The 23715-nt window shown below is 45.7% G+C and overlaps 2 protein-coding genes across 2 annotated transcripts in view; both read left to right on the forward strand.

Annotated features, from left to right (window-relative positions):
* The window catches only part of LOC135054586 (zinc finger protein 551-like), a 161896-nt gene that overhangs the window by 25685 nt on the left and 112496 nt on the right, over window positions 1-23715 (forward strand). The gene's annotated exons all lie outside the window — the stretch shown is intronic.
* Window positions 5216-11553, forward strand: LOC135054596 (gastrula zinc finger protein XlCGF26.1-like). Its single transcript, XM_063957776.1, has 2 exons — window positions 5216-5299; window positions 9895-11553. The coding sequence occupies exon 2, from the start codon at window positions 9915-9917 to the stop codon at window positions 11292-11294; it is 1380 nt and encodes a 459-aa protein (XP_063813846.1). The 5' UTR covers window positions 5216-5299; window positions 9895-9914; the 3' UTR covers window positions 11295-11553.

Genomic DNA, 23715 nt, shown 5'->3' on the forward strand with positions numbered 1-23715 from the left:
GTACTTGAAAACTTTCAGGTTCAAGATGGAATCTCTTCGAGCTGTAATCTCCAGCCTAGAAGGGGGGGATTTTATGGCGTCAGTCGACATAAAAGATGCCTACTTACACGTCCCGATATATACTCCACATCAGGCCTTCCTGAGATTTGCGGTGCAGGATTGTCATTACCAATTTCAGACGTTGCCATTTGGGCTTTCCACGGCCCCGAGGGTCTTCACCAAAGTGATGGCAGAAATGTTGGTACTCCTGCGCAAGCAGGGTGTCACAATTATCCCGTACTTGGACGATCTCCTGATAAAGGCGAGATCAAAAGAGCAGTTGCTAAGAAATGTGGAACTTTCCCTGACTGTTCTGGAACATCATGGTTGGATTCTAAATCTGCCAAAGTCTCAGTTGATCCCGACAACTCGGCTGCCCTTCCTGGGCATGATCCTAGACACGGAGCTACAGAGAGTGTTTCTTCCGGCGGACAAAGCTCTGGAAATCCAGACCATGGTCAAGGAGATTCTGAAACCGGCAAGAGTGTCGATTCATCGATGCACTCGAGTGCTAGGGAAGATGGTTGCGGCTTACAAAGCCATCATGCCCGCGTGTTTCAGTGGGACCTGCTGAACAAATGGTCCGGGTCTCACCTGCACATGCACCAGAAAATAAGTCTATCTTCCAGGACCAGAATTTCTCTCCTGTGGTGGCTGCAAAGTTTTCACCTTCTAGAGGGACGCAGGTTCGGAATCCAGGATTGGGTCCTGCTGACCACAGATGCAAGTCTCCGAGGCTGGGGTGCAGTCACACAAGGAAGAAGTTTCCAGGGAAAGTGGTCAAGCCAGGAGTCTTGTCTCCACATAAATGTTCTCGAGTTAAGAGCCATTTACAACGGCCTCCTGCAAGCAAAGAACCTTCTTCAGGGTCTCCCTGTCCTGATTCTGTCGGACAACATAACAGCGGTGGCGTACATAAACCGCCAAGGCGGAACAAGGAGCAGGGCGGCAATGGCGGAGGCCACAAGAATTCTTCGCTGGGCGGAACAACACGTGAGCGCTCTGTCAGCAGTCTTCCTTCCGGGCGTGGACAACTGGGAAGCAGACTTCCTCAGCAGACACGATCTCCATCCAGGAGAGTGGGCTCTTCATCAAGAGGTATTTGCAGAAGTGACAAGAGGTTGGGGAATTCCTCAAATAGACTTGATGGCATCTCGCCTCAACAAGAAGCTTCTGAGGTATTGTTCCAGGTCGAGGGACCCCCAAGCCAGTGCAGTGGACGCCCTGGTAACTCCGTGGGTGTTTCAGTCGGTGTATGTGTTCCCTCCACTTCCTCTCATTCCAAAGGTGTTGAGGATCATAAGATGAACAAAGGTTCAGGCAATACTCGTCGTTCCAGATTGGCCACGGAGGGCCTGGTATCCGGATCTTCAGGAATTACTAGTAGAAGATCCTTGGCCGCTTCCTCTAAGAGAGGACCTGTTACTGCGTGTTTCCGAACTTACTGCGGCTGCGTTTGACGGCGTGGAGGTTGAACGCCAAATCCTAACTCGGAAAGGTATTCCCGGGGAGGTCATCCCCACTCTCCTTAAGGCTAAGAAGGAGGTCACGGCAAAACATTATCACCGTATTTGGAGAAAATATGTGCCATGGTGTGAAACCAAAGCAGCTCCTGCGGAGGAGTTTCACTTGGGTCGTTTCCTCCACTTTTTGCAGGCAGTCGTGGATGCAGGCCTGAAATTGGGTTCCATCAAAGTGCAGATTTCGGCTTTATCTATTTTCTTTCAAAAAGAATTGGCCTCCCTTCCTGAGGTTCAGACTTTCGTGAAGGGAGTGCTGCATATCCATCCTCCATTTGTGCCACCCGTGGCACCGTGGGATCTTGAAGTGGTGTTACAGTTTCTTATGTCTCACTGGTTTGAACCTTTGCGTAAGGTTGAGTTAAAGTTTCTCACTTGGAAAGTGGTCATGCTTTTGGCCTTGGCGTCTGCCAGACGAGTGTCAGAATTGCAAAAAACACCTTTGAAAAAATCACGTGATACGTGACGAAACGCGTTAGGACCCCGCCTCATCATCCACCTTGATCCAGGTATCTACACCAGCAGCTCTCTGCCAAGATCCAACGGACTTTCATACCGGCACTTCGGTTCCCGCAAGCCGCACATACCAGCACGCGGCTCCTGTCAGCTACATCCGTCTCACGTACTACATCAGCCCGGCGGCTTTTACCATCTCCTTGCTGCATAGCACGAGTGGGCAACGCAGGATCAAGAACCGGGGACGCCCGGTCTCGGACCAGCCCACAGGAGAGGTATACATTACAGCAACACAGCTTTGTGACGGGCACACTATGCACTATTTGGGACCGTTTTTCATTTATCATCTATACAAATGAATCCACAAGTGAAAACCTTGTGAGTAATTACGGATCTTCAACAAGTCTCCTTATATAAGCTGCTCCTAAATTTCCTACGATACCTATATTCATCAAGGTGTGTTTCATTATACAGTTATACATACTACTAACTTTTAAATTACTAGTTTTATGAAAAGCATATTTTTATTCAGTATTCATGGTTAATAAATTGTGTTAATTTTTAAACAAAACGTCGGCTCTTTTCATTTTTTCCCTGATACACTGCGCAGCCGTTTCCCTGTTTTTTGCAATCTCTATATAACACACACCTAGTGTTGTCGGCTGCGCGCCATATCAGGGAAATTTTGGTATTTTATAGTCTATTACTTGGGCGCTTTCAAGCAGTTATTTAGTTTTTTTGAGTGTCAGAATTGGCGGCTTTGTCTCACAAGAGCCCATATTTGATTTTTCATGTGGATAGAGTGGAATTGAGGACTTGTCAACAATTTTCTGCCGAAGGTGGTTTCTTCGTTTCACATAAATCAACCTATTCTGGTACCTGTGGCTACGGAGGCCGTGGCAGTTCCAAAATCTCTTGTTGTCGTAAAAGCTTTGAAAATGTATGTCGCCAGAACGCCTCTGGTTAGGAAAACGGAAGCTCTGTTTGTCCTGTATGCTTCCAACAAGATTGGAAATCCTGCTTCCAAGCAGACTATTGCACGCTGGATTTGTAATACGATTCAGCACGCTCATTCTTCGGCTGGGTTGCCGAAGTCGGTAAAAGCCCATTCTACCAGGAAGGTGGACTCGTCTTGGGCATAGGGAGGCCAATCCCGGGGCATTTTTTCAATCCCGGGATTCGGGATTGAAAAATGCTCAATCCCGGGATTCCCGGGATTGCAGTAGGGATCAGTGTAGGGAGCAGTGTAGGGAGCAGGGAAAGTATATGTGGAGGTCAGCAAGGCAGGGTGGATGTAGGGAGCATGTAAGGAACAGGAAGGGAGGGTGGGTGTAGGGAGCAGCGGGAGAGTGGGAGTAGGGAGCAGCGGGAGGGTGGGAGTCGGGAGAAGCGGGAGAGTGGGTGTAGCGAGCAGAGGGAGGATGTCAGGAGCAGAGAGTGTGGGTGTAGGTAGCGAAGATAAACACTTACGGGCGGGCCGCGGGCACCAGCTATGGACACACACACTGACCGCGCTGGCAGCATTTCAAACGTAGCGCTGGCCGCCAGCCAGTCAGAACTGGCAGTCCGGCAGCCAATCAGGGGCCGCGGCTGCTGCTGCTTCCCTGATTGGCTGCCGGTCTGCCAGCTCTGATTGGCTGGCGGCCGGCGCTACGTTTGAAATGCCGCCAGCGCGGTCAGTACGTGTGTCCTTAGCTGATGTAACTCCCTCACTGACAGCCGGGCAGCGCTGAGCTATAGTGCTCAGCGCTGTCCGGCAAAACTGCGCATGCGCACTCTAATCCCGTGAATCCTGGGATTGGAGGCTCCAATCCCGGGATTCAAATCCCGGCATTTTTGGGCCCAAATCCCGGGATCCCGCCAATCCCGATCCCGGGATTGGCCTCCCTACTTGGGCGGCTGCCCGAGGGGTCTCTGCACTTCAACTTTGCCGAGCAGCTACGTGGTTGGGTTCAAACACTTTTGCTAAATTCTACAAGTTTGATACCCTGGCTGACGAGGACCTCATGTTTGCTCAATCGGTGCTGCAGAGTCGTCCGCACTCTCCCGCCCGGTCTGGAGCTTTGGTTTAGACCCCATGGTCCTTTTGGAGTCCCCAGCATCCTCTAGGACGTAAGAGAAAATAGGATTTTAATACCTACCGGTAAATCCTTTTCTCCTAGTCCGTAGAGGATGCTGGGCGCCCATCCCAGTGCGTACTGTTACTTGCAGTTGTATTGTTGGTTGTTGTTTTCGGTTACACGACGGTTGTGTATCGGTTATGTTCAGCCTGTTGCTGTTTTTTTCGTTCATACTGTTATCTGGTATTCCTGCTTATCCAGTTGTATGGTGTGTTGTGGTGTGAGCTGGTATGTATCTCACCCTTAGTTTAACAAAAATCCTTTTCCTCTAAATGTCCGTCTCCCCTGGGCACAGTTCCTATAACGGAGGTCTGGAGGAGGGGCATAGAGGGAGGAGCCAGTTCACACCCAGTAAAAGTCTTATAGTGTGCCCATGTCTCCTGCGGATCCCGTCTATACCCCCATGGTCCTTTTGGAGTCCCCAGCATCCTCTACGGACTAGGAGAAAAGGATTTACCGGTAGGTATTAAAATCCTATTAAAAATACCAGTGTATAACATGGATTATATAGATTAACACACAAGGTGAAAACACCATTGTCTCAATATGAAGAGGCAAACATTCCAATGTTGAGACATGTCCAACTCCAAACACTTGTCTTGTTTTTGTCTGTCTCATATAACCAGACAATGGACATTGCCCTTGCCTGTAAAATATACCTGTGTCAGGAATACTGACACACACAGAACATATCAGTTTGTAATATATATATATATATATATATATATATGTCCCTTGTATGAAATAAATATATATATATATATTTCCCCCTTCTTGTCCTATTAAATGCACCATATTATATTTATAACAAACACCAACCACCTTTCTAAAGATATAACCTAAAGCACTCATATCATAATCAAATGAAGTTAAAAACATGACTTGTATATAGTCTGTATGCAACCTGACATGTAATGAGTAACTAGTACTATCTTCAGAATGTTTACTCATTATATTCTTTGTATTTGGTGCTAAAAACACATGAGAGCATGATCATGATGAGATTGATAATAGTGAAACTTATATTTTTGTATCACTCCTTACAGTAAAATTTCCTGGAACTGCTACACATTCAAGATTTAGTAATAACAATTTACGGAAAAGGCTGCCCATTCTAGATTGAGTAATAACAATTTCCGGGAAAGGCTACACATTCTAGATTTAGTAAGTATGATTTCTTAGAAAGGCTATACAGTCTAGATTTAGTTAGTACGATTTACGGAAAAGGCAACACATTCTAGATTTAGTCAGTACGATTTATGGAAAAGGCTACACATTGGCCCTCATTCCGAGTCGTTCGCTCGGTAATTTTCTTCGCATCGCAGCGTTTTTCTGCTTAGTACGCATGCGCAATGTTCGCACTGCGACTGCGCCAAGTAATTTTGCTATGAAGATAGTTTTTTTACTCACGGCTTTTTCTTCGCTCCGGCGATCGTAATGTGATTGACAGGAAATGGGTGTTACTGGGCGGTAACACAGCGTTTTATGGGCGTGTGGATAAAAACGCTACCGTTTCCGGAAAAAAACGCGGGAGTGGCTGGAGAAACGGAGGAGTGTCTGGTTGAACGCTGGGTGTGTTTGTGACGTCAAACCAGGAACGACAAGCACTGAACTGATCGCAGATGCCGAGTAAGTCTGAAGCTACTCTGAAACTGCTAAGTAGTTTGTAATCGCAATATTGCGAATACATCGTTCGCAATTTTAAGAAGCTAAGATTCACTCCCAGTAGGCGGCGGCTTAGCGTGTGTAACTCTGCTAAAATCGCCTTGCGAGCGAACAACTCGGAATGAGGGCCATTGTAGATTGAGTAATAACAATTTCCGGGAAAGGCTACACATTGCAGATTTTGTAAATATGATTTCCGGGAAAGGCTATACATTCTAGATTTAGTAAGTATAATTTATGGTAAAGGCTGCACATTCTAGATTTAGTAAGTATGATTTATGGTAAAGGCTGCACATTCTAGATTTAGTAAGTATGATTTATGGTAAAGGCTGCACATTCTAGAATTAGTAAGAATGATTTATGGTAAAGGCTGCACATTCTAGAATTAGTAAGAATGATTTATGGTAAAGGCTGCACATTCTAGAATTAGTAAGAATGATTTATGGTAAAGGCTGCACATTCTAGAATTAGTAAGAATGATTTATGGTAAAGGCTGCACATTCTAGAATTAGTAAGAATGATTTTCGTGTAGCCTGCCAAAACAGAACAAGTTCAATCTCAAGTTGATCTCTTCATTCTTCCAGACTTTCCTACAGAAAGCTCCCTCACAAAGGTGGATAAGACACGTAATTGCTCAGACCTATAAGAGGAAAGACCCAGTAGTCTTGTAAGTCCTCAGGTCACATTCAGCTGGGGCTGTCACAGCTTCTCGGCACAGGCATCTACAGTGGACTTATGTAAGGCTGCAGCTGGTCCTTCTCTTGGATTTCTCAAACGAATGGGGTCATTTCTTGCAGCTGTAATAAGAACTATGTGGGTTTGACGACTCGCCCCCTAACACAACGCACATTAGAACATGTTGGATCAATTCGTAATGCAGCCACAGATCTGACTAAAATGGAAAACTTACCACGGTCGCTCACGATTTTCCCCTCCAACACATGGGAAGATCTGAAAGTGTGTGGGCTACAAAAAGTGAGACTGGGAATACATGATGGTAACCTTACTGACAATCTGCTCAAAAAAGAAAGCGAGTGGACTTTAGACTAGGACCTAATTCAGACCTGATCGGTGCTGTGCGATTTTGCACAGCAGCCGATCAGGTCTGAACTGCACCGGTGCCGCAGTGCATCGGCGCATGCCTGACAGCCGACGGCTGTCTTAAACCTGCGATCACCTCTGCCTGATTGATGGGCAGAGGCGGTCGCTGGGCAGGACGGTGGCATTAGGCCGCCGTTTAGGGGGCGCAGTCCGGCCAACGCAGGCGTGGCCGGACCGTGCTGGGGGCGGGCAGTGGCGGCTGCGTGACTGCGACACGGGCAGCGACAAGTAGCTTCCTGCCAGTGCACAGGAGCTGCGCTGGCTGGGAGCTGCTCCTGAAGGACAAAAGCATCACCGCTGTGCAATTTTTTTGTACTCCTGCAGGTGGTGGGGGGGGCTGACGTGGGGCGGACTAGCCCTGTGCTGGGCGTCTCCCCGCATGTCAGTGATGCTACAGCACATCTACGATCAGGTTTGCATTAGGCCCATAATTAGGTACATTTAACGTATGGTATTACCTGCCATCTACACATGTTACCTTATATTTATCACATTGCTTAAATCCTCCCTATTATGACTTCACTTCTTCACAGGATGTTATTGTCATTCTATTTATTGTATTACATAACTTATCCTACGTTTTGTCCCTATACACTAATTTTTTTGTATAATTTTCCCTTTCACATTGATTTTTGCACATTTTCAAATTTGTCTCTATACACTTACTTCCACTTCCCTGTTCTATCATACAATTATCACTCACAATCAGAGGCGTCACCAGGTGTGGGTACACCCGGTGCGCACTCTGCATTACTATACCCCCCTCTTCCCACACTCACCCCGCCAGAGCCGCGGCTGGACGAAAAGGGGGCTTGGCCTAATTAAAAGGGCTCCGGGGGTGTATCCAGCTTCCTCGGAAATGCTGGCTGCCCACGGGGACTAGGCAGCGTGCAGTGCCGGCTCCTTTTCTGTGACAGGAGCGGAGTGCTGCAGAGGATTATCACACTGCAGCACTCAGCTCCTGTCACTGCAGAAGAGCCAGCACTTGGTGTCACCCCTTCCGTGGGTGATACCTGGGTGCGGGCCGCACCCCCCGCAGCCACCTTCTGACACCATTGCTCACAGTTAATTTTATTTTGTGGGTTATCTTAATGTATATATTGCCTAATTCTATATGTCATATCAGTGTCATATTATCATAACATATGCTCATTTAAATTGTGCTTAAACTATCAGCCAGAAGTAGATGCATCCATTAGATGAAAATAGTCCTTTTATTTCCATTTTTGTCTCCTTGTTTTTATCACTTTTCTTCATTTTTATTACTTTGTATTATACTTTATTTCATTACTCACATAGGACCAAAGTATCTCACTCTCTATTTTACTTAACATACAGCACCCGTCATAGACATCTATACTATACTAACGAGGTGTCCTTTAGATAAAAAATGTCCTCCCTGTATCTCGCTTAGACCACTCCTTAATGACATCGGCCTTCCGCATTGGTGGACATAAACACTATAGAGCAGTGTTTCCCAACCTCGGTCCTCAAGGCACACTAACAGTCCTGGTTTTAGTTATATCCAGGCTTGAACACAGGTGACTTAATTAGTACATCAGTTATTTTGATTTAACCATCTGTGCTAAAGCATGGATATCACTAAAACCTGCACTGTTGGTGTGCCTTGAGGACCGCGGTTGGGAATGCCTGCTATAGAGGCTCTTTAAATTTGCATGGAGGGGCAGCATCACGTGAAACGTACGTCAGTGGCACATCTTCTAGCGGGTGACCTGGTGTACACACGTGACCAGCACTAGCCGACTCCAGTCAGCGGGGAATCCTTGCAGTGTGTACTTGCAATTGATCATGATGCCACCATCTCTCCTAGCTGGGACACTATAGAGGCTCTTTAAATTTGCATGGAGGGGCAGCTCTGTGAACAAGCATCACGTGAAACGTACGTCAGTGGCACATCTTCTAGCGGGTGACCTGGCGTACACACGTGACCGGCACTAGCCGACTCCAGTCAGCGGGGAATCCTTGCAGTGTGTACTACAATTGGTCACAATACCACCATCTCTCCTAGCTGGGACAGTATCCGCTGTCCAGGCCAAACCACTGATGGACCCAATACTACATTAACAATACATAACAGAATACCTTATCAACAGTCATTGGGTATTGTATACAGGTTATACTAGTAAATGTATGAAGCAGTGATAAGAGTGGAGAAGTGAGCCAGTGGAGAAGTTGCCCATGGCAACCAATCAGCTGCTTTGTATAATTTTATAGTATGCAAATTATAAATGTTACTTCAATGCTGATTGGTTGTCATGGGTAACTTCTCAACTTGCTCACTTCTCTACTCATCACTGCTTCATGCATTCACCTCATAGTGTGGTCCTGCACCATTTTTCTCCTCTGCTGAATACCTGCTTTTTTTCTATACTATATAATTTTCACCTTGAGACAACTCTCCCTTCTCATTACATTACTACATTCAGGTGCAACTAACTATCTGGCTGCTGAATGTACTACCTAGTCTGTAACATTGTGTCCATTTATATTTTCGATTACAGTTGACTGATAGTGTTTGCTCATATTTATGTTGGACATTATGTTCCAAATTATCTCATAAGTGGCATATTAATTTGACTGGGAATTGTAAGCATATCCTAACATACAAGCATATCATTTAACTTATGGCCATACATCACAGGTTATGCCTAATCCTGTCTGATCTTGGAAGCTAGGCAGTGTTGGGCCAGGCTAGTACTTGGATGGGAGAACACCTGGGAATACCCAGATGCTGTATATTATTTGCTATTTTCAAGCCGCACATTTTCTTTCAGTATAAATATCATATATCCACAATTGATACTACTGACCGATAATTTAAATCCTATTTATACATTTTTCCATTTTGCAATAAAAGGGGAGGAGAGTTACAATCAGTTCAATACTCCAAATATAAGTAGAATATTTGTAAGGAGGGGGGAGGGGGGTTAAACAAATATAGCAAATTAACTACTGTATTTTATTCCCTGTAGATGGATGTAACAGAAGAAATATGTTGGCTGAACGTCCCAATGTATCTCCAGATTGTAGAACAGAAGATAAATATATCACACAAGATCCTCCGGAAGAAAACCCAGTGAGAACAAGTATACATTCAGTGCCTCACAGAGCAGATATATCATCTGTTACATCTAATCATGAGGAATGTTCTCCTGATAACTCTGCTATTGATTCATCTATCACAGTTCTTAGAGTTGATAAGACATTTCCCAGTTCTGCAGGTGACAAGTGTTTTATACAGAGCACAAAGCTTATTACCCATCAGCCAGCAAAGACAGGTGAGAAGCCATATCCATGTTATGAGTGTGGGAAATGTTTTACATGCAAATCACATCTTGTTATACATGAGAGAAGTCACACAGGTGAGAAGCCATTTCCATGCTCTGAGTGTGGGAAATGTTTTACACTAAAATCAGATCTTATTAGACATGACAGAACTCACACAGGTGAGAAACCATTTCCATGCTCTGAGTGTGGACAGTGTTTTACACGCAAATCACATCTTATTATACATGAAAGACGTCATACAGGTGAGAAGCCATTTCCATGCTCTGAGTGTGGGAAATGTTTTTCACACAAATCAGCTCTAATTGAACATGAGAGAATTCACACTGGTGAGAAACCATTTCCGTGCTTTGAGTGTGGAAAATGTTTTACCTATAAATCAACTCTTATTAGACATCAGAGAAGGGAAAGGCCATTTTTATGTTCTGAATGTGGACAATGTTTTTTAGACCAATCACAGCTTGTTGAACATGAAAGACGTCATACAGGAGAGAAACAATTTTCATGCTCTGAGTGTGGGAAATGTTTTTCACACAAATCAGCTCTAATTGAACGCGAGAGACCTCACACTGGGGAGATACAATTTCCATGCTTTGAGTGTAGAAAATGTTTTGCACACAAATCAACTATTGTTAGACATCAGAGAAGTGAGAGGCCATTTCCATGTTCTGAATGTGGAAAATGTTTTATACACAAATCACAGCTTGTTGAACATCAGAGAACTCACACAGGTGAAAAGCCATTTCCATGTCCTGAATGTGGGAAATGTTTCACACAGGCATCACATCTAGTTAGACATCAGAGATGCCACACAGGTGAGAGGCCATTTCTATGCTTTGAGTGCGGACAGTGTTTCACACGCAAATCACATCTTGTTATGCATGAAAGACGTCATACAGGTGAGAGGCCATTTAAATGCTCTGAGTGTGGGAAATGTTTTGCACACAAATCAGTTGCAATTGAACATGAGAGAACTCACACAGGTGAGAAACCTTTTCCATGCTCTGAGTGTGGGAAATGTTTTACACACAAATCAACTCTTGTTAGACATGTGAGATGTCATATAGGTGAGAAGTCCTTTTCATGATTTGAATGTGGGAAATGTTTTATACACAAATCACAGCTTGTTGAACATCAGAGAAGTCACACAGGTTAGAAGCTATTTCGATGCTCTGAATGTGGGAGATGTTTTACACAAAAATCAACTCAATATTTTTAGAGAGATGATATTCTAGAGTTAGCATTGGCTTAAAAGATCATAAATGGAGCTGTACAAATCAAAATTCTACATAGATAAGAAAAAAGATTAGACTGTATAAAACAATAATCAAAGTATAAATTTCAATACCATACAATATCTTTTTAATGAAACGCTTAAATAAAGCAGAAATTAAAATTACACATGCTTTTTGTCTTAATGCTGCCAAAATTAGTGGTACCCACATGGAATGCCACAAATTTAATCATGTAATATAGTGTGTGTGTGTGTGTGTGTGTGTGTGTGTGTATATATATATATATATATATATATATATACATACACACACACACACACACACACACACACATCACTCTGAACTCTGAGAGGACCACAATGTGCTGACCTTTGTCTTCTAATTGTGGAGCGGCTATTATTTTAAGTTGTTCATCAGCTATCCATACAGTCAGAGCTAGACTGTATCTAAGCATAAGTTTGGTCACTAGACTGTCACGATCCAGGTAATTCTTTATCAGTATTTACCTTCCAAATGCCTCCTGAGACTGTCCCAGCGTTCCAAGCCTGGATTCCATCTGTGCTGTCTGCGTGCAGCACGCTGCATCTCATTGTCTCAAGTCTCTTCACTGTGATTCTGCTACTGCGGCCTTCACCGCCATTCTTACACATTCCTATAGTAGTTAATTCCCCTTCTGTTCCTGTCTGTGGGTGCAGCCATGATGGACTCTATCACATGTCACTATTCCATCAATCCTCAGTGCTGCTGGAGCCCAGGTGCTATGGTCAGCCAATCCCTGCTGGCCACCCTGTATAAATAAGCTGTCTCCACACCCAGAAGGTTGTCAGTGCTTCAATTGTTTTCAGTGATTCCAGTGTGCAGTTCTCCTGTGGACTTTCTCTGCAGTACAGCCTGACTCCCTGGTGATTACACTCTGCAGTGTAACCCAACTCTCCAGTGATTAACCCTCTACAGTCTGCCCTGATTCACCTGTGTCTGAACTCTGGCTTTCCAGCAGCCATTCTCCAGCTTCTTCTACAGCTCTCCTGCAAATCCCAGCTTCGCCTACACTTTTTCCATGAACCCGCTTTATTTATTATTTGACTGAGCACCCCAGTATTATTTACAGTTCACCTGCTGCTCCCAACTTCACGTTATACCTCACCTGGGCTCCCAAGTGTAATACTGAACTTTTGCACTCATTCTGGATCACTGGTCCTAACCAGCTGTATTATACTCACTGGTGACTTTTATTTATTTCATTGCGCCTTATATGACTTTTCATTTAATAAATATCCTCAAAGATATTCCAGTTGTCGTGGTCACGCCTTCGGGCATTTGGTATACAGCCTCTACATATGTCCAGAAGTCCTCTCGCACCTCCTACATTCCGGTACCCATCAGCCCCTGCAACTGAGGCTTCCAGTCACAGTCACCAGCCCTCAGTTGTGACATAGACCATATTCCTAACCACATGGATTTCTTCTAAATGTGGAATCATGTCAGTAGCCTATTCGTACATATAATCATTTTGGTTTTATACCTATTTTTATCGATATACACAGTGAGGTCCATGTCCTTTCAGGATATTTTCAAAACATTTGGCATTTGACATATACCCCTGAGGAACAGTAGCGGATCTTGCTACGGGCAAGCAGGACTTTTGCCCGGGGCGCCACCTTCCGGAGGGCACAGGGCACCATCCGAAGGGCGCCGCACCAGGGCAAGATCCACGGCTGCTGTGCGCTGCCACTGGCCGCTGTGAAGGGAAACTAGATGCGTACGTGTCTAGTTTCCCTTCGTGGAGAGGTCCTCTGAGGTGCGCGATGACGTCATCGCGCACCGCACATCATTTCAGTCTGTACAGGGGGCGTAAATGACCATGCCCCCTGTATGAAGCCACGCCCTCTCTTGCCGCCCGGGGCGCACAGAGCCCCAGAACCGGCCTTGCTGAGGAAGTCCCAGAAAGGGACGAAACGCGTCAGTTCTTTCAAGTACTGTATCCACATGTGACCACGCCCCCTGTATGAAGCCACGCCCCCTCTTGCCGCCCGGGGCGCACAGAGCCCCAGAACCGGCCCTGCTGAGGAAGTCCCAGAAAGGGACGAAACGCGTCAGTTCTTTCAAGTACTGTAACCACCTGCTGCCACTTGTTGTGAACATAAGTCAGTTAATGACACCGAGTCCATTTCGGATGTATACTGTAATATAATGGTGTGAATTGCATTAACCAACACCTGAAAAACTCTACAGTGATTTTTACATTATGCTGAGCTTTTTATGCAATAAATACTGAAAACTGAGTATCTCAAATGTTTTGTATGCTAATTAGATTGATGTGATTACCAGTACAAACTTCTATAGTGCACTCAGATCTATATATATATATATATATATATATATATATATCTATCTATATATCTATATATATCTATATATCTATATATCTATATATATATATCTATCTATATATATATAGATCTATATATATATACAGGTTGAGTATCCCTTATCCAAAATGCTTGGGACCAGAGGTATTTTGGATATCGGATTTTTCCGTATTTTGGAATAATTGCATCCCATAATGATATATCATGGCGATGGGACCTAAATCTAAGCACAGAATGCATTTATGTTTTATATACACCTTATACACACAGCCTGAAGGTAATTTTAGCCAGTATTTTTTATAACTTTGTGCATTAAACAAAGTGTGTGTACATTCACACAATTCATTTATGTTTCATATACACCTTATACACACAGCCTGAAGGTCATTTAATACAATATTTTTAATAACTGTGTGTATTAAATAAAGTTTGTGTACATTGAGCCATCAAAAAACAAAAGTTTCACTATCTCACTCTCACTCAAAAAGTCCGTATTTCGGAATATTCCGTATTTCAGGTATTTGGATATGGGATACTCAACCTGTGTATATAATACAAATATGGGAAATACAAAAAAAAGGGAGGGGGAGGGAGTTAGTCACAATTAGTGTAGTGCTCCAATGATAAGTAGAATATTTGTAGGTGGGGGGGAAGTAAAAGAAAACATAGCAGAAGAAAAACTACAAAATGGCCATTTACAGTTGCATCCAGGGATTTTAGTTTGGTACCTACCGGGATAAACCAGTATCTTTCAGTGTGATAAAATAATTTATTCCTGCTGTTCTGTTCAAGTCTATTTGACCCAAAATAAATACATTTTGGTGTCAGGTCGTTATTTAATTGTGATTTCCATATATTTTTATTTATGGCCAACAGTTATGATCATTTTTACAAGGTATGAGTAGTTACCGTTGTACTAATGTACCGTTCAGGTCAGTATGTCCCGACATAAATATTTTACCAGTGAGTGGCCATGTGTGTTTCAAAACACATTTCCTGTTCCATCCATCTGGGGTACGCTAGTATAGGTGGCTTCTGGAGTCTGGACCTAAACCAGTTAATCTGTTTGACAGCAAGCTCCCTCCCCCGTTAGCAGCCCCTCAGTTCAGTGTTTAGTGCCTTGGGATAAGGCACGTTTGTAAAAGCCCTTAGCTTTCAGTTAGGTTTTGTTTCTCTTTGTTGCATTTTGGCTAGGTGCTTAGTCCCTGTTAGCAGGAGTCAAGCACCGACAGAGTGGGAACAGGTAGTTTAGGAGGGCTAGTGTGAGCCCTTCATCCCACTCTAAAGATATTTCTGGAGGGCCATCAAACCAGACACTGCTCCCTGGGGTTCTACTGTATCCGGACACACTTCTGAGGAGGCGCAGGGGATAGGTTGGAGCAGCTATAGCGTCTGGCTGTAAGCTGCATTTTCCCCATACAGCCTGCTTCCAGCACGCTAGCTAATGTTAAGGTCTGTGGACGGATTTGGTTTATTTCACCTCTATATTTGCCTCCTTCAGTGCTATTGCCTGTGTTGTTCCAGAGGTTGCTCTAGGTACGAGTCATTCTGGATTCTGGCTAAAGGAAAGAAAACGCAGTCTGTCTAGGTTTAATATTGGTTGTATGTCATTATTCATTTTGGAGCCTACCCTGCATTCATTTAAACACCTGTGGCTGCACTATTCCGTGCATAGGGCTTTGGCAGCATTAATTGAGACTATGTCAGGGAAACCGGACAAGGTCCCCAAGACCAAGCAAGGGTCCGCTGTGTATTTTGTCTTGTGGGAGTTGTGGCAAAAATTTCCAAAAAGGTGTGTGGAGCCTAGAGTCGCTTTGTACAGCCTGCTTTGAGGCACCAGCTGTTTTGCGTCCCACTGTCTCCACTTAGGAGTCAGGGATGGCTGCATGGGCCAAGGCTATGACCGAAGCCATAGCAGAATGCGGCAGTCACAAGCAAGTGATGTTTTTACTTGCGCTCAGCGGCAACAGGGTCCAGATTCTATGGAGGATCCATTATGGGCTCAGAATATGGGCCAATGTCTTGCTGAGATGGCCTTAAATAGATTGGTGGCATCTGCTGGACCTGAAGCGTGCCACACATGCACTTCTCGAGCTTCCAGATAACTATCCAGGTTATGAGACTTCTTCTTAGGTGGAGGGAGAAGTCGAGGCCGAGTGGGAGGACACCTTGGCATGGGAAGAGGACTCTCCGTCCAGCTCTAGTGTGAGATATTGCAGTTGCAGTATCCAGTGGCTGCGAAGACTGCTTCGAAGAAGCAGGTGTCGTTTTTTCTGCTTTTTTTCAAGATTTGGGGGAGGCCTGGCTTAAACCGGATTCTAAGTTCCAGACTCCAAGGAACTTGAAATACCTGTATCCCTTTCCAGATGAGGACACTAGACCATGGGAGGTCCCTTGCGAAAGTGGACACACCTGTGGCGAGGTTTGCTAAAGCAACAGTTATTCCAACAGTGTAGTTGGTTGCACTTAAGGATCCGACGAATAGAAGAACAGAGGCATCCCTGTGGTCTATCTTGGCTAATGCCTTGGTAATAAAGGCCGTTGATGTGTGGAAGTCTAAGGTGGTTGTGGGCTTTTAATCAGATGAGCTTTCTGAGGCTCTATGTTCAGTGGAGCATATCACCTATGTGGGGGATTCTCTGCTAGATGCCATGTATATGCAGTTGCGAGTTTCTGCACTGGCAGATTCAGCCAGGCAGTCTCTGTGGCTCAGGGCTTGGAACGCTGATATGGAAATAAAATATACATTGGAAGCAGTCCCTTTTCAGGGTGAGTTGTTTGGTTCTGAGCTCGCAAAGATTATTGCCCAGCCAACAGGAGGAAAGAGCCCATATCTTTCGGTCTCTAATCCTAAACCAAAGTTACCCAGGTTCCAGTCCATTTGGTCACAGGGAATGGGTGCCTTTCAGTCTTTCTGAGGAATCCCTAGAGCAGGGGTGGCCAAACAGTCGATCGCGATCGACTGGTCGATCGCGAACATGCGACCAGTCGATCGCGATCCGCCGCCCAGCCACCCGAAGCCGCGCCTCTCTTGCCTGCCGCTCTGCCTCCTCAGTCTGCGGCAGTGACGGCCGAGTGTATAGCTCAAATCAGGTGCCGGTTCATTAGCCAATGAGAGCTCGCGGACCGGCACCTGATTTGAGCCATACACGCTGCCGTCACCGCCGGAGACCAGAGTCAGACTGAGGAGGCAGAGCGGCAGACAGGAGAAGCGCGCGCTGCGCTCTCCACACACACCAACAGTGAGCTCTTTTATGGGGGCATATCTGGCATTGTGGGCACATAGCTCAGTGGGGGCATATCTGGCACTGTGGGGTCATGTAGCACTGGGGGCATATCTGGCTCTGTGGGCACATGGCACTGTGGGGGCATATCTGTAATCTGGCGCTGTGGGGGCATATCTGGCACTGTGGGCACATGGCACTGTGGGGGCATATCTGGCACTGTGGGGGCATATCTGGCACTGGGAGCATATCTGGCTCTGTGGGGGCATATCTGGCACTGGGAGCATATCTGGCTCTGTGGGTGCATATCTGTAATCTGGCGCTGTGGGGGCATATCTGGCGCTGTGGGCACATGGCGCTGTGGGGGCATATCTGTATCTGGCGCTTTGGGGGCATATCTGGCACTGTGGGGGCATATCTGGCGCTGTGGGCACATGGCGCTGAGGGGGCATATCTGTATCTGGCACTGTGGAGGCATATATGTCACTGTGGGGTCATATGTGGCACTGGGGGCATATCTGGCTCTGCGGGCACATGGCACTGTGGGGGCATATCTGTAATCTGGCGCTGTGGGGGCATATCTGGCACTGTAGGCACATGGCACTGTGGGGGCATATCTGGCACTGTGGGGGCATATCTGGCACTGGGAGCATATCTGGCTCTGTGGGGGCATATCTGTAATCTGGCGCTGTGGGGGCATATCTAATCTGGCGCTGTGGGGGCATATCTGTTATCTGGTGCTCTGGGGGCATATCTGGCGCTGTGGGCACATGGCGCTATGGTGGCATATCTGTATCTGGCACTGTGGGGGCATATCTGGCACTGTGGGGGCATATCTGGCACTGTGGGGGCATGTCTGGCGCTGTGGGCACATGGCGCTGTGGGGGCATATCTGTATCTGGCACTGTGGGGGCATGTCTGGCACTGTGGGGGCATGTCTGGCGCTGTGGGGGCATGTCTGGCGCTGTGGGGGCATGGCGCTGTGGGGGCATATCTGTATCTGGCACTGTGGGGGCATATCTGGCACTGTGGGCACATGGCACTGTGGGGGCATGTGTATCTGGCACTGTGGGGGCATATGTGTTTGAGGTTTTTACCTGTGGGGGCCAATGTGTTATTTCGTGTGAGGCAGTCATTACACTCCGCGCAGCAAGGCTACGTCCTTTTTTTTTTTATATACCACGCCCACTTTTGTTATGTCACGCCCACTTTTTGTTATGCCACGCACCTTTTTTTGCGCGGCGCGCGCTATCATTCCTCCTAGGTAGATCACAAAAGCTTTTTAGCTTTCACAGTAGATCACCGACTCCAAAAGTCTGGCCGCCCCTGCCCTAGAGGGTCACGTCGAAGATCTTTTTGTGGCCATGGGGCAGTCACAGGACTTTCTTCAGAATCAACCTGTGTGTATTTAGTCGGACAATGCCACAGCTGTGGCTTATGTCAACCATCAGTGCGGCACTCGCAGTTGGCGTGCTATGAAAGAAGTGACCTATATTTTCCATTGGGCAGAACACTGGGTTCCTGTATTTTCAGCAGTCCATATTATGGGAGTGGACAATTGGGAAGCAGATTTCCTCAGCCGTCACATGGTTTATCCAGGCGAGTGAGAGCTTCTGTCAGAGGTGTTTGCCGATCTGGTATCCAGGTGGGGAACTCCAGACATCGATCTCATGGCATCTCATCTAAACAAGAAACTCCTGCAATACAGAGCTCAATCAAGGGATCCTCAAGCAGTTCTGGTGGACGCCATGACAACACCTTGGAACTTCCGTCTCTGTTACCTGTTCCCACCTCTCTCAATGCTCCTCAGGGTCCTACAGCGGATTCAGCGAGAGGCTCTGCCAGTTATCCTAATCACTCCTGTTTGGACTCATTGTCAGTGGTACACTACTACGGAACATGCTGGCCGATGATCCATTCCCTCTTCCTCTACGACAAGATCTACTGCATCAAGGTCCGTGACTCCACCCAGATTTGTCTCAGCTGGCTTTGACAGCTTGGCTCTTGAGACCAGGATCCTAAGAGCAAAAGGGTTTTCAAAGTCAGTGGTTGACACCATGATTCAGGCCTGAAAACTAATTACTGCCAGGATTTACCATCGGGTTTGGTAAATTTATATTTCTTGGTGTGAACATCGTGGCTTTTCAGTGGAGATTTTCCAGGTGTCATGCCTTTTATCATATCTACAGGATGGCTTGTCAAAAGGTCTGCAACTTTCATTTCAAAGGGCAGGTTTTGGCTCTGTCAGTTCTTTTCCAGAGGGGATTGGCAACTTTCCAGAGGTTCATACGTTTTTACAATGTGTTATTCGTATTCAACCTCCTTATGTTCCTCCAGTTCCCCCGTGGGACTTAAATTTGGTTTTGGAGGAATTAAAAGAGGCTCCTTTTGAGCCAGTAGACTCAGTTGAGTTGGGTTGGGTATGGATGACCAGCATTTTGGATGCCGCCGGTCACCATACCGACGCCGGGATCCCGAGGTTTAGATTGACGGCGGTGGGGGTGACCGAAACAAAGCCCCATGCGGGCTCGGTAGCTCGCTGCACTCGCTACAGGTTCTATTGCTATTTTGTGGGTGTTGCGGACACCCACAAGTGGGAATAGTCCCTGTTAATCGGCATGCTGACTGTCTGGCTTTCAATTGTTCGGGATCATGGCGTCGGTATAGTCACATAACTACATCCTGTTGGGTTATGCTACCTTACCTTAGGTCATTTTTCTTTTGCCCATTGCTTCACCCGGAGGGTTTCGGAGCTGGCTGCATTTTCTTGTAACGTTCCACTTATTATTTATCATTTAGATAGTGGTTTTGCCGACAAATTGGTCCTTTTTGCCGAAGGTGCTATCAGCATGCCATATTAATCAGGATATTGTCTTGTCTGCTTTTTCTTAGTTCTTTGACAAGGATTCTTCATTGGAACAATTAGACGTGGTCAGTGCTCTACGTATTTACCTTGACCATACGGCCACGCTTAAGCGTACAGATTCTTTATTGGTTCTGATTGATGCACCAAAGAGTGGCTGGCCAGCCTCTAAGAGCAATATTGCTCGTTGGGTGATTTCCTCTATACGTCACACTAAGGTGTCCTCAGATCTGCCTGTTCCGGCTCCTCTATGGTCCCACTTGTCTCGGTCAGTTGGAGCTTCCTGAGCTGTACTGCATGGTGCATTGGTGGAGCAGCTGTGTCAGGCGGCTACCTGGTCATCCGTACACACCTTTACCAAATTTTATTGTTTCCATACCTTTGGAGCAAAGGATACCAGTGTTGCTGTAAAATTTTGATAGCAGCCAACATGGACGCTCCCCTCCCCATCCCCTTAATAGCTCGCTTTGGGAAATCCCCAGAGGTAATGGCTTAGCATACCACCCCGGGTGGATGGAAGATTAAGCAGGATGTTTACTCACTGTAAAACCTTTTCCTCTTAGTCCATCTGGGGTACGCTGAGATAGTCTCTTATATAAGTTATATTTTTTGGTGTGCATTTCCTCGTGAGGTGCTGCTAACGGGGAGCAAGCCAGATCAGTGCCAGACTTTAGAAGCCACCTACACTAATCCCAGATGTTATGGCTCAGCGTACCCCAGACGGACTTGGAGGAAAAGATTTTACGGTGAATGAAAATCCTGTTTTTTCCACAATTCAAATTCTGAATACAATATCATTTTGTGTAGTATGTCCGTGTTTCATGGACTCACAACTGAGCCGGATATTTATGTTGAGCTGCAAGTTTCTGCAAGTCTGACCTTGTTTCTCCCTTTTGGCTATAAATAGTTGAAGTCATGACCACAGATTTTGCTGTAATTATTGTTAAGAATTTACTATTTTCATTATCATCACAATTTAGTGATGGAAAAAAACTTTGTTGAGGAATACATTTCATCTAAATTTTTCTCTAGGCCAGAGGTTCTCAAACGCGGTTCTCAAGTCACCCCAACGGTCCATGGCCCTCATTCCGAGTCGTTCGCTCGGTATTTTTCATCGCATCGCAGTGAAAATCCGCTTAGTACGCATGCGCAATATTCGCACTGCGACTGCGCCAAGTAATTTTACAATGAAGATAGTATTTTTACTCATGGCTTTTTCATCGCTCCGGCGATCGTAGTGGGATTGACAGGAAATGGGTGTTACTGGGCGGAAACACGGCGTTTTATGGGCGTGTGGATAAAAACGCTACCGTTTCCGGAAAAAACGCAGGAGTGGCCGGAGAAACGGGGGAGTGTCTGAGCGAACGCTGGGTGTGTTTGTGACGTCAAACCAGGAACGACAAGCACTGAACTGATCGCAGATGCCGAGTAAGTCAGAAGCTACTCTGAAATTGCTAAGTAGTTTGTAATCGCAATATTGCGAATACATCGTTCGCAATTTTAAGAAGCTAAGATTCACTCCCAGTAGGCGGCGGCTTAGCGTGTGTAACTCTGCTAAAATCGCCTTGCGACCGATCAACTCGGAATGAGGGCCCATGTTTTAAGTATATCCAAGCCCCAGCACAGATGGTAAAATCAAATTGACTGAGGTGCCTGTGGCCAAGCATGGATAAACTTAACACCTGGTCCATTGGAGTGCCTTGAGGACCGCGATTGAGAACCTCTGCTGTAGGTGATTGTGAGGAGACCCCAGGACTATAGTCATTATGTGTCACATTTGTGTGTTATATCATGGGTGAGGAGACCCCAGGACTATAGTCATTATGTGTCACGTGTGTGAAATATCATGGGTGAGGAGACCCCAGGACTATAGTCATTATGTGTCACGTTTGTGTGTTATATCATGGGTGAGGAGACTCCAGGACTATAGTCATTATGTGCCACGTTTGTGTTATATTATGGGTGAGGAGACCCCAGGACTATAGTCATTATGTGTCACGTTTGTGTGTTATATCATGGGTGAGGAGACCCCAGGACTATAGTCATTATGTGTCACGTGTGTGAAATATCATGGGTGAGGAGACCCCAGGACTATAGTCATTATGTGCCACGTTTGTGTTATATTATGGGTGAGGAGACCCCAGGACTATAGTCATTATGTGTCACGTTTGTGTGTTATATCATGGGTGAGGAGACCCCAGGACTATAGTCATTGTGTGACACGTTTGTGTTATATCATGGGTGAGGAGAACCCAGGACTATAGTCATTATGTGTCACATTTGTGTGTTATATCATGGGTGAGGAGACCCCAGGACTATAGTCATTATGTGTCACGTGTGTGAAATATCATGGGTGAGGAGACCCCAGGACTATAGTCATTATGTGTCACGTTTGTGTGTTATATCATGGGTGAGGAGACCCCAGGACTATAGTCATTATGTGCCACGTTTGTGTTATATTATGGGTGAGGAGACCCCAGGACCATAGACATTATGTGTCACGTTTGTGTGTTATATCATGGGTGAGGAGACCCCAGGACTATAGTCATTATGTGCCACGTTTGTGTTATATTATGGGTGAGGAGACCCCAGGACTATAGTCATTATGTGTCACGTTTGTGTGTTATATCATGGATGAGGAGACCCCAGGACTATAGTCATTGTGTGACACGTTTGTGTTATATCATGGGTGAGGAGACCCCAGGACTATAGTCATTGTGTGACACGTTTGTGTTATATCATGGGTGAGGAGAGCCCAGGACTATAGTCATTATGTGCCACATTTGTGTGTTATATCATGGGTGAGGAGAACCCAGGACTATAGTCATTATGTGTCACATTTGTGTGTTATATCATGGGTGAGGAGACCCCAGGACTATAGTCATTATGTGTCACATTTGTGTGTTATATCATGGGTGAGGAGACCCCAGGACTATAGTCATTATGTGTCACATTTGTGTGTTATATCATGGGTGAGGAGACCCCAGGACTATAGTCATTATGTGTCACATTTGTGTTATATCATGGATGAGGAGACCCCAGGACTATAGTCATTATGTGTCACATTTGTGTGTTATATCATGGATGAGGAGACCCCAGGACTATAGTCATTATGTGTCACATTTGTGTTATATCATGGGTGAGGAGACCCCAGGACTATAGTCATTATGTGCCACATTTGTGTGTTATACCATGGATGAGGAGACCCCAGGACTATAGTCATTATGTGCCACATTTGTGTGTTATACCATGGGTGAGGAGACCCCAGGACTATAGTCATTATGTGTCACATTTGTGTGTTACATCATGGGTGAGGAGACCCCAGGACTATAGTCATTATGTGCCACATTTGTGTGTTATACCATGGATGAGGAGACCCCAGGACTATAGTCATTATGTGCCACATTTGTGTGTTATATCATGGGTGAGGAGACGCCAGGACTATAGTCATTATGTGTCACATTTGTGTGTTATATCATGGGTGAGGAGACCCCAGGACTATAGTCATTATGTGCCACGCTTGTGTGTTATATCATGGGTGAGGAGACGCCAGGACTATAGTCATTATGTGCCACATTTGTGTGTTATATCATGGGTGAGGAGACTCTAGGACTATAGTCATTATGTGCCATACTGGTGTTAAATCATGGGTGAGGAGACGCCAGGACTATAGTCATTATGTGCCACGTTTGTGTTATATTATGGGTGAGGAGACCCCAGGACTATAGTCATTATGTGCCACACTTGTGTTATATCATGGGTGAGGAGACGCCAGGACTATAGTCATTGTGTCACATTTGTGTGTTATATCATGGGT

Source organism: Pseudophryne corroboree, chromosome 3 (genome assembly GCF_028390025.1).
Source record: "Pseudophryne corroboree isolate aPseCor3 chromosome 3, aPseCor3.hap2, whole genome shotgun sequence".
Lineage (NCBI taxonomy): Eukaryota > Metazoa > Chordata > Amphibia > Anura > Myobatrachidae > Pseudophryne > Pseudophryne corroboree.

Excerpts from the sequence above, each read along its gene's own strand:
- LOC135054596 (XM_063957776.1), top strand. The coding sequence starts at position 9,915 with ATGTTGGCTGAACGTCCCAATGTATCTCCAGATTGTAGAACAGAAGAT.